The following is a 15,770-nucleotide window of genomic DNA, read 5'->3' on the forward strand; positions in this document are numbered from 1 at the left end:
TTTCAGGTGGATCACGTGGAATACACCGTCCTGAACATCAACAGCCAGACACTCAAACCACCAACTTCAGCCTCTACATCTTCAAGAGCCACAGAAACAGTTTATTCAGAAGTAAAAAAGAAGTGATCATGGCCTGTCATGCTGGCTGCACCAATGATGCATTTCCAGAATCTCATCCTCACTAGGAGATCTCTGTACCATGAGATGAGGAAACACATGTGTGTATGCGCACACACACAGCTCCAGGCGGCAGCCTCTTCTTCAGTATCAATAGAAGAAACAGTGTATTCTGGAGCCTACGGGAAACCCAACCTTTCTTGGAATTGAAACTTGGCTGAGAAAAGGGCATCAAAGCTGCTCACCCTTCACTCCCCTAGCCATGGCTTGTATTAAATTGACCTATTAAGAGCACAGTCATTCTCCCCAGCTCCAGTCCTGTCCTAGCACAGTCTGACTTGAATTCTCATAACCCTGGACATCACCTAAGTGCTTATGCCAAAAAACAAAGGACAAGCAGGAAATGGGCATTCCTGTGTCTTTAAAGCCCGATGTGAAGCCATCGTACACGGGAAGATCAAGGCTCAGCCAGAGGTCTCAGGAAATCTCCACGCGACAACCGTCATGCTTGCCCGGCTGTGGCATCAGGGTCTCTGTATGTTGTGCATTTACACCTGAGCCCACCTCTGAGCCTTTCTCCAGAAAACCCACTCAAAGCAGCTAGCAAAGCTCTTTGGCAGCATCCACTGCCATTGCTAACGCAGAGGGCAGGTGCAAAGACAGCATCTCTAGCCTCTACCAGCAAGGAGTCCAGAAAAGCAGGGCTGGTGGCTTTGAACTGATAGTCTCCTGGAAACTGATAACAGAACAGAAAGATACCGTGTGTGGAGCATTGAGATTGTTTCTAAAGAAGCCACGTTTGGAGGTACTGGAGTTTTCTTCTCTGTAAGACAACCCACTACTTGAATTTTTGTTAACTGCTGAGTTGGCTCAGTGTGTGAGCTGATAGGTCTGCCTTAGGGGCAAGAAGCCACTGCACCTCTGGCTCTCTTGGCCAGGATCAAAAGGCCTCTCAAGCCCTTTTGATCAAGAGTTCCAAAGAAAAATGAATAACAAGGCAAGTCACTTGCAGAACCACTGCCTCGTATCGAGAAAAGCCTCTTACTTCCCTGAATTTGTCAGAAAAGCCTGACTTTTTCCATGTCTTCTTCTTTATTGCTGGGCACTGGCCAGAGCCTACACAATATTTCTCTGACACTTTTGGCTTCCTTGCTCTCTCCCTGGAGCTCACCTGCCCACACCCTTTGTAGGCTGCCAGCTGAACTCTTGCCTGACTCAAAGACCAGCCATTCCTCCTCCACTCCAACCCCTCTCCAGGCTGATGCTTAGATTTACAGCTCGTCTGCCTTGCTGTTTTGCTTTTAAACTCTGACAAAACCTGTCTTCGGCTTCAACAACTAACAACAGGCTTTCGTCATTCCCACCCCGCTCCTGGAGATCCAGGACCAGCCTCCAAGTACCCTTCCGCAGTGTTTCTGCCTTGCACAGTTTGACCTTTCTTTGGCTTCTTTTTTTTGACTTTTTTTTTTGAGACAGAGTTTTAGCATGTGGCCTGAACAGGCTTCAATATCACAGTAACAGTTTCTACAATCTCCCTCCTGCTGAGATTGCAGCTCAGGCCAGCAGGCGCAGTGGCTTGTGCATTTCCTGACTGCCCTGCACTCTCAGGAATCCTTGGCCTCTGCTATGATGTGTCTGGTCCACATGAATGTGCCTTAAAGGAACACAGTCACTCAAGCTGAAGGCATTGTTTACATCCTAGAGAGCAGTGCACTGGTGCTCCCCTGGGAATGTGGGACACTTGCAGGGGGCTCTTTCCCAGCCCTGGGCTTTCAACAGCCTCAGAAACCTACTTTTCCCACCTGGGATGAATCCCAGCAACAGGAGAAGGAAAGGCCAATGTGCTCTCAGGGATCCTCTCTTCAAGACGTACACCTACCTGTGCCTGCTAATCAAGGGTTTTATTGGATAATAAGTGTTTGTTCTCATGCCGTGCCTAACGGGCCTTCCAAGACAGTTATTCTGGAGTTATTGTATTCGGGGATTTCTCTCAGGGACTTCCAGCTCAAAGAAATTCTGTGTATATTTTCCTTCATTAGTTCTATTCTGAGTTATTTAAATTTGCCTGGCTAACGCCAAATCAGAGGTATTTGTAAATTTCCCCTATGTTCAAAATAAAATATCACATATCACTAATGCTACTTTGTGGGTTTTTCTGTATTTTGTTTGTTTCTGCTTTTCCATGCTTAGGGTGGATGCTAGGGTCTTGCATGCACTAGGCAAATGCTCTACACTGAGATACATCCCTACCTGGTACCACGTAGACAATGTCTTCCTTACACGTAGCAGACGACAACTGCTGGATGGGGGGTCAGAGTGAGCCTACTGCTGAGTAGTGTACAGTAGCTCTCTGACGTAGTTGTCTAGGAATTAGCTAAATGCACTGCACATTTATTGACAAAGTATACGTGCAAGCAACAAGCCAAGCCCTGAGCTGCCCAGAAAGAGCTGTTTACAGTCCTCTAAGAGAGGAGGGATTACAGGAACAAAGAGCCTCTCTAGTCCTTTCATCACAGTAAACAATTCCTCCAACCCAAGTAGCTCCAGCCACTCATAGGCAGCAATGCAGCTTTCAGCTCAGAAATCTCCACATGTTGCCACACACTGAACTGTCTCCAGCACTTCCTGTCCCTTTCTCGTTGTTAATTTCCTGCCTGTCCTCTTAAACCTCTGACCTGAATAAGATCTGTGTAGTAATTCCATCAAGTGCTACCCTGGCATCTCCTTTTCCTCCCTGGTAAACAATGGCAATGCTTGTTTGGCCAGCTCTTCCCCTATCCCATTTCCATACCCAAGATGCTGGAAACACCAGGAAACGACTGTCACTTCTTAGATCCAAAGGGCTATGTCACCCTCACACCATCTACAACCACAAGCAACTCTTCTTTTTGGGTCATTTGTTTTGCATCCACCACTAACATACAGCATTCTGACACAGGTCAGACCTCAGATGCTTTGTGTGCCCACCCTTTGCTCAGCTCCAAAGGTATCTGCAGATGGCTCCTGCATGTGTATCTCAAGCCCCTACCTCTTGCTGGAACTCACGGCACCTGCTTCCAAATAAATACTCATGCAAATGGCTCATCACCCTCAGCACATGGATTTCTTTGTTTTAGATTCATTTTGAGTGTGTGTTTATTTGCTTGCTTTTGAAACAGAGTTTCCCTGTGCAGCTCTGGCTGATCTAAAACTCACTATATACACCAGGCTTAAACTCACAAAGATCTGCCTGCCTCTACCTCCCAAGTGCTAGAATTAAAGGCATGAGCTCAAGACCTTACTCCCTTAATGTATTTTAAAAAAAATTTTACCCACACATATGTTATATGTCAAGCATGTTCTCACGTCTTTATCACTCTCAATTCTCATCAGATGTGTCTCTGTTACATCCCTGCGCCTCTACCATATGTATGCATAAAATTCTTAGTCCCAATGCTATGCCTACAAATGTACACCAACCAGCACAATTTCTCCATTACATTCATTGTGGTCATCTTTCATCATAAGCAACTTCAGACAGATCAAACATTAAAGCATTCAAGTGAGTACATCAGATTCAGGAAGGACACAACTGTGTGGTAGACAGAGATTTTCTGTACCTTTCAGGAATACATAAGTTAGTCACCAGGAAAACATTGTCTACCATCTTCTCAGATGTGGTCCTTTCTCTAGGAAACACAAATTCCTAAGACAAAAGACACAGAAAATAGCAATAACACAAAATTTTAAAAGGACAAATACCACACGTACACAGAGAAATAAGGGCTGAGGCACAGCACAGGAACACAGTACTTGCCCAGGAGTGTGAGACTCTGTCTTTGAGCCTCAAAACACAGAGGGAGAGTATAGAGAAATCCAATGGAAATCGGGAAAATATGGATATATGTTGGAATCCCTGAGGAATAGTTAGATATGCCCAGGCCACATTCATATCTTCTAATTGAATAGATCTGCAAGGGAATGCAAACACTGGTAACGTTAAATCTGCCAATGCCATTATTGGGTAGTTGTGGTGGTCAGGGTCAACTGTCATCCTGAGAGAATCTAGAGTCACCTAGGAGACAAGCCCCCAGGCACACCTGTGAGATCACCTATGAAGGCTAACCTACGAGAGTGTCTGTGAGGATTGTCTCATCACAGGAATTGACATGGATAAATCAAATTACTTGTGAGGGGCACATTCCCTGTGCAGTGTGCCCTGCACTGTGTGTGTGGAGAGATGGAGCTGAGTAACAGCATACATTCGCCATTCTCTGTTCCTTGAGTGTGGATGTGATGTGACCGGGTGATTCAAGTTCCTGCCACCTTAGCTCCCACCATGATGGACTGTACTCTTCAACTGTGAGCCTGAATAAACACCAAAGTCACTTTTCTGTCTTGCACAGCAATGGGAAGAGAAACTATGACAGTGGTCAAGAGCCCCCTGCTGGAGTAAGTAGAAGCTGGGCAATGGCTTTGGTTAGGGCTGTACATCATTGAGGGAATTTCTCAACTTGCATGAACCTATATTCCATCCTGAGGAAGAAGAGACAGTATGTTCATGGGAATTGGGCTTGGGAATTCTGGAAAACTCCTGTGTGATTCCCACATCCTACACGTCAGGAAACAGTGACCTGAAGCACAGAGAAGACAAAGACATTAGAGGCTGAGAGAGAACTCAGTGTGACGGGACTACAGTGAGCTGTTTCTGCAAGGTGCAAAGAGAAAGGTCCTCAGGAAGACATGGCTGACAAATAGCTACCTTTTAAAAGACTGACAGTACCAGGGCTGTGAGCATGGGAATGACTAGCACACTCGTGGCGCTAGGAGTGCACACTGGTACAAGCACTCTGGAGGAAAGTTTGGTAAGTTCTCATAAAGTCAAACACACACTTCTTCAATCCAGGAATCTCACTGGATTGTGAGATATTTATCAAAAAAACACATAAACAGGCACACAATGAGTTGTACATGAATGTTCACAGCATCATAATTCATAACAATCAATAATTTTAAAACTCCATCAATAGAGAAACTGAACAGATCATCATGTGTCCACAGGATGAAAAACTCAGCTACTGTTAAGAGTTAATGGTGTAAAATGAAATTATGAATCCTGCTGGTTACTGAGGCACACACCTCAGCACTTGAGCCCAGAAGGTCTATGTCATCCTAAACAGAGGGGAACACCATCTCAAGAAACAGAAGATGCAAAAGTGGTGAGATGGCTCCAGAATTAAGAATACTTGCTGCTCTAGCAAAGAGGTCCCCAACACATGTGAAGTTGGCTCACAACCACCTGTGACTTTAGTACCAGAGAATGAAACATCCTCTTCTGGCCTCTGTGTATGTGTGCACATGTACTGCGAATGCACGGACACACATACATATGCGCGCACACACACCTAAAATAAGTTTTTTAAGATAAAGTTTGACAATATTGCCCCATGCACAGCAAGCCACACACACAAAGAGCACATGATGACATTCAAATTGCCAAGAGTATGTAATTCTAATTTATATTGCTAAGAATTCACACTTGGGGGGGCGGACAAGACAGTGCAGGTTAATGGCTCTGGTTGTTCTTCCAAAGAACCCATGTTCCATTCCTCACACCCACATGGTGGCTCACAGCCATCTGTAATTCCTGTTCTAGGGAAGCAAGACTCTTCTGGATTCCTTGGGGACCAAAGCACATAGTGGCGCAGTGCACAGGAGAACATGCACACAAAACACCCATACACATAAATTTTATGACTTTTAAAACGAATTGACACTTCAAGGTGGGATATACTGCAAAGGTATTCAAAGAGATTTGGGAGTCAAATCAGACACCATAATTCAGGTGTCAATTTCACAGTTACCAAAACTCAGGGTGCAAGCTACCATGGTGGTTAGTGAGGAGGCTAATGCAATACAGCAGGATTCCTTGAGCCCAACTGTTTGGGACCAGCTTAGGCTACATAGGAAGGCCCTTAATGCAAAATAAAATGAAATAAAACAAAATAAAAACAAAACCAAAACAACCAAAGAAAGAAACGCATAGACTGGAGAGTAGACCCAAGAGAGGGTGCCAGATTGACATGATGAAGCATTGGAGACTGAGGCCAGCACCTCAGAAACAAAGTCACAGCACCGAAACAAAGGCACAAATCAACAGATTTAAATTTTTATTACTATTTTATTACTTTAAAAAATATCCATCCAAATTCCCACTCCCTCCCCTCCTCCCACTCCCTCCACACCCTCTCACCTCTTTCCCCTCCAATCCTAAGAGAGGGCAAATCACCCTGCCCTGTGGCAAGTCCAAGGCCCTCTCTAATGCATCTAGGCTGAGCATAGTATACATCCAAAGAGAATAGGATCCCAAAGCCAGTAATGCAGTAGAGACAAATCCCAGAGCCACTGTCAGTGGCCCCTCAGTCTGCCCCAACTGTCAACCACATTCAGAGGGACTATTTTGATCCCATGCTCTTTCACTCCCAGTCCAGTTGGAGTTGGTGAACTCCCATTAGCTCAGGCAAACTGTCTCTGTGGGTGATCACCTAATGGTCTTGAACTCCTTTTTCATATCCTCACTCCTTCTACTATTCAACTGGATTTTGGGAGCTCGGTCCAGTACTCTGATGTGGTTCTCTGACTCTGTTTCCATCTGTTGTTGGATGAAGGTTCTATGGTGATATTTAAGATAATCATCAATCTGACTATAGGGCAAGGCCAGTTCAGGCACCCTCTCCTCTATTGCTTAGGGTCTTATCTTGGGTCATCCTTGTGGATTCCTGGGAATTTTTCTAGAGCCAGGTTTCCTGCTAACTCTATAATGGCTTCCTCAATCAAGATATCTCTTTCTTTGCTCTCACGTCTGTCTTTCCTCCATCTCAACTATCCCATTCCCTCAAGTTCTCCTCAGTTCTCCTCTTCCTTCTACACCCCACCCCCACGCTTTCAATTTTGTCAGGCTATCTTGTCTGTTCCCAATTCCCAGGTGAATCTATATATGTTTTACTTTGGGTTCACCTTATTACTTAGCTTCTCTAGGATCATGAACTATAGGATCAATGTCCTTTGTTTATGGCTAGTATCCACTTATGAGTGAGTACATACCATATTCATTTTTTTGTGTCTGGGTTACCTCACTTAGGATAGTGTTTTCTAATTCCATCCATTTGCACGCAAAATTCAAGATGCCATTGTTTTTTACCTCTGAGTAGTACTCTAATGTGTATATCTGACACATGTTATCCATCCTTTATCCATTCTTCAGTTGAGGGGCATCTAGGTTGTTTCCGGGTCTGGCTATTACAAATAATGCTGCTATGAACATAGTTGAACAAATGCTTTTGTGATGGAGTTGATTTCATTGGTTAATAAAGAAACTGCCTTGGCCCTTTTGATAGGACAGCAGCTTAGATAGGCGGAGTAGACAGAACAGAATGCTGGGACTAAGAAAGCCGAGTCAGGCAGTCGCCATGATTCTCCCATCCTACACAGATGCAGGTTAAGATCTTCCCTGGTAAGCCACCTCGTGGTGCTATACACAGATTATTAAAAATTGGTTAATCGAGATGTGAGAATTAGCCAGTAAGAGGCTAAAACTAATGGGCCAAGCAGTGTTTAAAAGAATACAGTTTCCATGTAATCATTTTGGGTAAAGCTAGCCGGGTGACGGGACACAGCCCCACTGCTCCTACTACACTTTTGTAGTATGATTGCGCATCTTTTGGGTATATTCCAAAGCATGTTATTGCTGGATCCTGAGGTAGGTTGATTCCCAATTTTCCAAGAAATCACCATACTGATTTCCAAAGTGGTTGCACAAGTTTGCATTCCCACCAGCAATGGATGAGTGCTCTCCTTACTCCACATACTCTCCAGCATAAGTTATCATTCTTGTTTTTGATCTTAGGCATTCTGACAGGTATAAGATGGTATCTCAGAGTTGGTTTGATTTGCATTTCCCTGATAGCTAGGGAAGTTGAACATTTCCTTAGTATCTTTTGGCCATTTGAAATTCTTCTGTTGAGAATTCTGTTAAGTTTAGCACACCATTTTTTAATTGGTTATTTAGAATCTTAATGTCTAATTTGTTGAGTTCTTTATATATTTTGGAGATCAGTCCTTTGTCTGATGTGGGGTTAGTGAAGATCTTTTCCCATTCAGTGCTTGCCTTTTTGTCTTATTGATTGTGTCCTTTGTTTTACAGAAGCTTCTCAGTTTCAGGAGGTTCCATTTATTTATCGTTGCTCTTATTGTCTGTGACTGGGGTTATATTTACGAAGTGGTATCCTGTGCCCACGCATTGCAGGCAACTTCCCATTTTCCCTTCTATTAGGTTCAGTGTGGTCAGATTTATATTGAGGTCTTTAATTCATTTGGACTTGAGTTTTAGGCATGTCAATAGATATGGATCAATTTTCATTCTTCTACAGGTTGGCATCCAGTTATGACAGCACCATTTGTTGAAGGTGCTTTCTTTTTTTTCCCATTGCATAATTTCAGCTTCTTTGTCAAAAATCAGACGTTCATAGGTGTGTGGTTTAATATCTGGGTCTTCAATTTGATTCCATTGGTCAACGTCTCTGTTTTAATCCAATACCAAACTGTTTTAATTACTGTAGCTCTGTAATAGAGCTTGATGTCAGGGATGGCAATGCCTCTCGAAGTCCCTTTATTGTATAGGATTGTTTTGGCTATCCTAGGTTTTTTGTTTTTACATATGAAGTTGAGAATTATTCTTTCAAGGTCTGTGAAGAATTTTGTTGGGATTTTGATGGGGATTGCATTGAATCTATAGACTGCTTTTGGTAGGATGCCCATCTTTATTATGTTGATCCTACCTATCCAAGAGCATGGGAGATCTTCCCATTTTCTGTTTTCTTCTTCAATTTTTTTTCTTCAAAGACTTAAAGTAATTGTTAAATAGGTCTTTCACTTCCTTGGTTAGTGTTACCACAAGATATTTTATGTTAATTGTGGTTATTGTAAAAGATGATGTTTCTCTGATTTCCCTCTCAGCTTCTTTATCATTTGTGTGTAGGAGGGCTACTGATTTTTTTAGTTGATCTTGTATCCTGCCACATCACTGAAGGTATTTATCATCTGTAGGAGTTCTCTGGTAGAGTTCTTGGGGTCACTTATGTACACTATCATATCATCTGCAAATAATGAAATTTGACTTTTTCCTTTCCCATGTGAATCTCCTTAATCTCCTTATGTTGTCTTATTGCTATTGCTAAATCTTCAAGAACTATGCTGAAGAGATATGGAGAGAGTGGACAGCCTTGTCTTGTTTCTGGTTTTAGTGGAATCGCTTTGAGTTTCTCTCCATTTAAATTGATGTTAGCTGTCGGCTTGCTGTATTTTTTTATTATATTTAAATATGATCTTTGTATCCCTAATCTCTCCAAGACCTTTATCATAAAGGGGTATTGGATTTTGTCAAATGCGTTTTCAGCATCTAATGAAATGGTCATATGGTTTTTTATTTCAGTTTATTTATATGATGTATTACATTGATAGATTTTTTTTCTATGTTGAACCAGCCCTGCATCTCTGGGATAAAGCCTATTTGATCATGGTGGATGATTTTTTTTATGTGTTCTTGTATTTGGTTTGCCAGTACTTCATTGAGAATTTTTACATTCATGTTCATGAGTGAGATGGGTCTGTAATTCTCTTTCTTGGTTGACTCTTTGTGTGGTTTTGGTATCAGGGTAACTGTAGCTTTATAAAAAGAGTTTGGCAATGACCCATCTGTTTCTATTATGTGGAACACTGGTAGGAGTATAGGTATTAGCTCTTCTTGAAAGTTCTTGTAGAATTCTGCACTAAAACAATACAGACCTGGGCTTTTTTTGGGTGGGGGGGGGGTTTTGATGACAACTTCTATTTCCTTGCAGCTTATAGGTCTATTTAAATTACTCACATGGACTTGATTTAATTTTGGTATATGATATCTATCTTAAAAAATGTTCATTTATTTCACATTTTCCAATTTTGTGGAGTACAGATTTTTGTAGTAAGACCTAATGATTCGACTTTGACTCTCGTTCAGCATTCAGGATTCTCTGGCAGCATTCTGTGTGGTTTCAAGAAAGGCATTTCAGCGTCCTTTTGTCCCCGGCTCATTGGGCTACCAGGCGTCCCTGTTTAGGTGCTGAGGAGTTCCATCTGGACAGGTGAGTGTGTGCTATCCAGGGGCGGATTGTCCTGGAAGAGAGCACAAAAATCCCTCCCCCAGCTCCTGCTGCAGGGCTAACTTTCTTACACATGACCCAGCTCCCCAGCACCCCCCCCCACAAGCCTGCCCTGCTATCTGCTAGGTCCTTTGCTCAAGAACAGTTTTCCGCTCCTACACTAATGCTAAACACCCAGAGTGGTGAGTGCCTGCCTACTGGGCAGGCCTCAAGGTCCCCCGTAAGGGAGCATGGGCACCTTCAGCTTGTGCTGCAGGGTCTCCTGTGTTCTACTCGACCCTGCCCTGCCCCCACATTTGCCCTTTTGTCCGCGGGTCATTGGAATACCAGGTGTCCATGTTTCGGTGCTGAGGAGTTCCATCTGGACAGGAACGGTTCCTGCTTCTACACTGAGGAGATACACCCAGAGAGTCAGTCACATCAAAGACTAGACCAAGACACCAGGCTTCTCCTGGCTCCATTTGAAGGAAGAGATGGGCAGGCACCAATGCAAGAATTTCTCCAACAACCTGAAAGGCAACATGACATCACCAGAATCCAGGGATCCCGAAATAAGAAGAATTGTGCACCCTACTCCAGAAGAATTAGAAGAAATCGACTCAAAAGTGAAAATATGAAAATAATATAGGACCTTAAACAGGAGGTGAAAAACTGCCATAAACAATTAGAGATTACAAACAAAAAGGTTGAGGAAATGAATAAATCTCTCAAAGATACCCAAGAAAACCAAGAGAAACAAGATAAAGCAATCAAACAGGTAAGGGAAACGGTTCAAGACATGAAGAATGAAATGGAAGTAATGAAGAAAATGCAAACCGAGGAAAGGCTGGAGATGGAAAATATAGGTAAACGAACAGGAACTACAGAGACAAGTACTACCAACAGATTACAAGACATAGAAGAAAAAATCCCAGACACTGAAGATACCATAGAGAAAATAAACACACTGATCAAAGAAAACAGCAAAACCAACATATTCTCATCATAAAACATTCAGGAAATCTGGGACACAATAAAAAGACCAAACCTAAGAATAATAAGTGAAGAAGGAGAAGTAGTACAGCTCAGCGGTCCAGAAAATATATTTAATAAAGTTATAGAAGAAAACTTTCCCAACCTAAAGAAAGATATTCCTTTGAAGGTTCAAGAAGCATACAGAACACTGAATAGAATGGATCAAAAAAAAACCATTTCCTCCATTCATCCTGTTGGCCCTGGATCATTGGGCTACTGGCGGCCCTGCTTAGTTGCTGAGGAATCTCATCAGGACGGGTGAGTGTGTGCTATCCAGGGGCGGACTGTCCCGGAAGAGAGCACAAACCCCCTCCCCCAGCTCCTTCTGCAGGGCTGTCTATCTTTCCCACGATCCAGCCCCCCCAGCACCCCTCCCCAACCCTGCCCTGCTGTATGCTAGGACCAGTGCTCAAGTACAGTTTTAAGCTCCTAAACTAAGGCGACCCACCCAGAGCGGTGAGTGCCTGCCTACCGGGCAGACCTCAGGGTCCCCTGTAAGGGAGCCGGGCACCTTCAGCTCTGGCGCCAGGCTTCCTGCGCGCTCCTGGATACCATCCCCCCCTTGCTCCATTTATCCTGTTGGCCCTGGATCATTGGGTTACTGGCAGCCCTGTTTAGTTGCTGAGGAATCCCATCAGGACGGGTGAGTGTGTGCTATCCAGGGGCGGGAACGGTTCCTACTTCTACACTGAAGAGATATACCCAGAGAGTCAATCACAGCAAAGACTGGACCAAGAGACCAGGCCTCTCCTGGCTCCATTTGAAGGAAGAGATGGGAAGGCGCCAATACAAGAATTCCTCCAACAACCTGAAAGGCAACATGACACCACCAGAAACCAGGGATCCCGAAATAAGAAGAATTGTACACCCTACTCCTGAAGAAATAGAAGAAATCGACTCAAAAGTTAACTATATGAAAATAATAGAGGATCTTAAACAGGAGGTGAAAAACTGCCATAAACAATTAGAGATTACAAACAAAAAGGTAGAGGAAATGAATAAATCGCTCAAAGACACGCAAGAAAACCAAGAGAAACAAGAAAAAGCAATCAAACAGGTTAGGGAAGCAGTTCAAGACATGAAGAATGAAATGGAAGCAATGAAGAAAGCACAAACTGAGGGAAGAATGGAGATGGAAAATCTGGGTAAATGAACAGGAATGACAGAGACAGGTACTAACAACAGATTACAAGAGATAGAAGAGAGAATATCAGACACTGAAGATACCATAGAGAAAATAAACACACTGATCAAAGAAAACAGCAAAACCAACAAATTCTCATGACAAAACATTCAGGAAATTTGGGACACAATAAAAAGACCAAACCTAAGAATAATTGGAGTAGAAGAAGGAGAAGAAGTGCAGCTCAACGGTACAGAAAATATACTTAACAAAATTATAGAAGAAAACTTTCCCAACCTGAAGAAAGAGGTACCTATGAAGGTTCAAGAAGCATACAGAACACCAAATAGGCTGGATCAAAAGAAAACATCACCTCGCCATATAATAATCAAAACACAAAATATACAGAATAAAGAAAGAATATTAAGAGCCGCAAAGGAAAAAGGCCAAGTTACTTATAAAGGTAAACCTATCAGACTTACACCTGACTTCTCTATGGAAACCATGAAAGCCAGAAGGTCCTGGATAGATGTACTGCAAAAACTAAGAGATCATGGATGCAAGCCCAGACTACTATATCCAGCCAAGCTTTCGTTCACTATAAATGGAGAAAACAAAATTTTCCAGGATAAAAACAAATTTAAACAATACGTAGCCACAAATCCAGCCTTACAGAAAATTATAGAAGGAAAATCACTAACCAAGGAGTCCAACAATGCCCACAATAACTCAGTCATCTAGAGACCTTTCACCAGCGCATCTCAAAGAAGGGAAACACACAAACCCTACTACTAAAAAAGTGACCGGAGTTAACAACCACTGGTCATTAATATCACTTAATGTCAATGGGCTCAACTCACCTATAAAAAGGCACAGACTAAGGGATTGGATTCGAAAACAGGATCCAACATTCTGCTGTCTACAAGAAACACACCTCAACCACAAAGACAGGCACCTACTCAGAGTAAAGGGCTGGGAAAAGACCTATCAAGCAAATGGACCTAAGAAACAAGCAGGTGTGGCCATATTAATTTCTAACAAAGTGGACTTCAAACTTAAATCAATCAGAAGAGATGGAGAGGGACATTTTATACTCATAACAGGAACAATTCATCAGGATGAGGTCTCAATTCTGAATATCTACGCCCCTAATATAAAAGCACCCACGTATGTAAAAGAAACATTACTAAAACTCAAGGCAGCCATCAAACCACACACACTAATAGTAGGAGACTTCAACACTCCTCTCTCACCAATGGACAGGTCAATCAAACAGAAACCTAACAGAGAAATTAGAGAATTAATGGAGGTAATGAAGCAAATGGACTTAACAGACATCTATAGATTATTCCACCCGAACAGGAAAGAATATACCTTCTTCTCTGCAGCTCATGGAACCTTCTCGAAAACTGACCACATACTCGGTAGCAAAGCTAACTTACACAGTTACAAAAAAATATTAGTAACCACCTGCATCTTATCAGATCACCATGGATTAAATTTGAATTCAACAACAATGCTACCCCCAGAAAGCCTACAAACTCATGGAAACTGAACAGTCAACTACTGAACCATACCTGGATTAAGGAAGAAATAAAGAAAGAAATTAAAGTCTTCCTTGAATTCAATGAAAATAAAGAAACAACATACTCAAACTTATGGGACACTATGAAAGCAGTGCTAAGAGGAAAGTTCATCGCACTAAGTGCCCACTTAAAGAAAACAGAGAAAGCACATATTGAAGACTTAACAGCCCACCTGAAAGCTCTAGAAAAAAAAGAAGCAGACTCACCTAGGAGGAGTAGAAGATTGGAAATAATCAAACTGAGGGCGGAAATCAACAAAATAGAAACACAGAAAACAGTCCAAAGAATCAATGAAACAAAAAGCTGGTTCCTGGAGAAAATCAACAAGATTGATAAACCCCTATCCAAACTAATCAAACGGCAGAGAGAGAACACGCAAATTAATAAGATCAGGAATGAAAAGGGGGACATAACCACAAACACAGAGGAAATTCAGAGAGTCATTAGATCTTACTACAAAAGCCTGTATGCCACTAAACTGGAAAATGTAAAAGAAATGGACACTTTTTTAGATAAATACCATTTACCAAAATTAAACCAGGACCAGGTGAACAATCTAAACAGACCTGTAAGTCGTGAAGAATTAGAAGCTGTTATCAAAAACCTCCCTACCAAAAAAAGCCCAGGGCCAGATGGGTTCAATGCGGAATTCTACCAGAACTTCCAAGAAGACCTAATTCCTATTCTCCTCAATGTATTCCACAATATAGAAACAGAAGGGTCACTACCAAATTCCTTTTATGAAGCTACAGTTACTCTGATACCAAAACCACACAAAGACTCAACCAGGAAAGAGAATTACAGGCCGATCTCACTCATGAATATCGACGCAAAAATCCTCAACAAAATTCTGGCAAACCGAATCCAAGAACACATCCGAAAAATTATACATTATGATCAAGTAGGCTTCATTCCTGAGATGCAGGGCTGGTTCAACATACGAAAATCTATCAATGTAATCCAGCATATAAACAAACTGAAAGAAAAAAACCATATGATCATTTCATTGGATGCTGAAAAAGCATTTGACAAAATTCAACATCCATTTATGTTAAAAGTCTTGGAGAGATTAGGGATACAAGGGTCATACCTAAATATAATAAAAGCTATATACAGCAAACCGACAGCTAACATCAAATTAAACGGAGAGAAACTCAAAGCCATCCCGCTTAACTCAGGAACACGACAAGGCTGTCCACTTTCACCATACCTCTTCAATATAGTGCTGGAAGTTCTAGCAATAGCAATAAGACAACATAATGGGATCAAGGGGATTCGAATTGGAAAGGAAGAAGTTAAACTTTCGTTATTCGCAGATGATATGATAGTGTACATAAGCGACCCCAAAAACTCCACCAAAGAACTTTTACAGCTGATAAACAGCTTTAGTAATGTGGCAGGATACAAGATCAACTCCAAAAAATCAGTCGCCCTCTTATACACAAAGGATATGGAAGCAGAGAGGGAAATCAGAGAAGCTTCTCCATTCACGATAGCCACAAACAGCATAAAATATCTTGGGGTAAATCTAACCAAGGAAGTGAAAGATCTATTTGATAAGAACTTTAAGGCATTGAAGAAAGAAATTGAGGAGGATACCAAAAAATGGATGGACATCCCTTGCTCTTGGATTGGGAGGATCAACATAGTAAAAATGGCAATTCTACCAAAGGCAATTTATAGATTCAATGCAATCCCCATCAAGGTCCCATCAAAATTCTTCACAGATCTTGAGAGGACAATAATCAACTTTAT

At 42.1% G+C, this 15,770-nt stretch overlaps 1 protein-coding gene across 10 annotated transcripts in view; it reads left to right on the forward strand.

Annotated features, from left to right (window-relative positions):
* Positions 1–15,770, forward strand: part of LOC142858703 (cell adhesion molecule CEACAM1-like) — a 238,812-nt gene that overhangs the window by 126,011 nt on the left and 97,031 nt on the right. For 2 of the 10 annotated variants that reach the window (XM_075988338.1, XM_075988408.1), the window contains one exon: positions 7–2,251. The exons of the other annotated variants lie outside the window; for them this stretch is intronic. Coding sequence is in view for 1 of the 2 variants with exons in the window: in XM_075988408.1 (XP_075844523.1) it covers positions 7–126 (120 nt within the window). In the remaining variant the exon portion in view is untranslated. Of the gene's footprint in view, positions 1–6; positions 2,252–15,770 lie in introns of those variants that run through there. 10 annotated transcript variants of the gene reach the window in all.

This window comes from Microtus pennsylvanicus, chromosome 1 (genome assembly GCF_037038515.1).
Source record: "Microtus pennsylvanicus isolate mMicPen1 chromosome 1, mMicPen1.hap1, whole genome shotgun sequence".
Lineage (NCBI taxonomy): Eukaryota > Metazoa > Chordata > Mammalia > Rodentia > Cricetidae > Microtus > Microtus pennsylvanicus.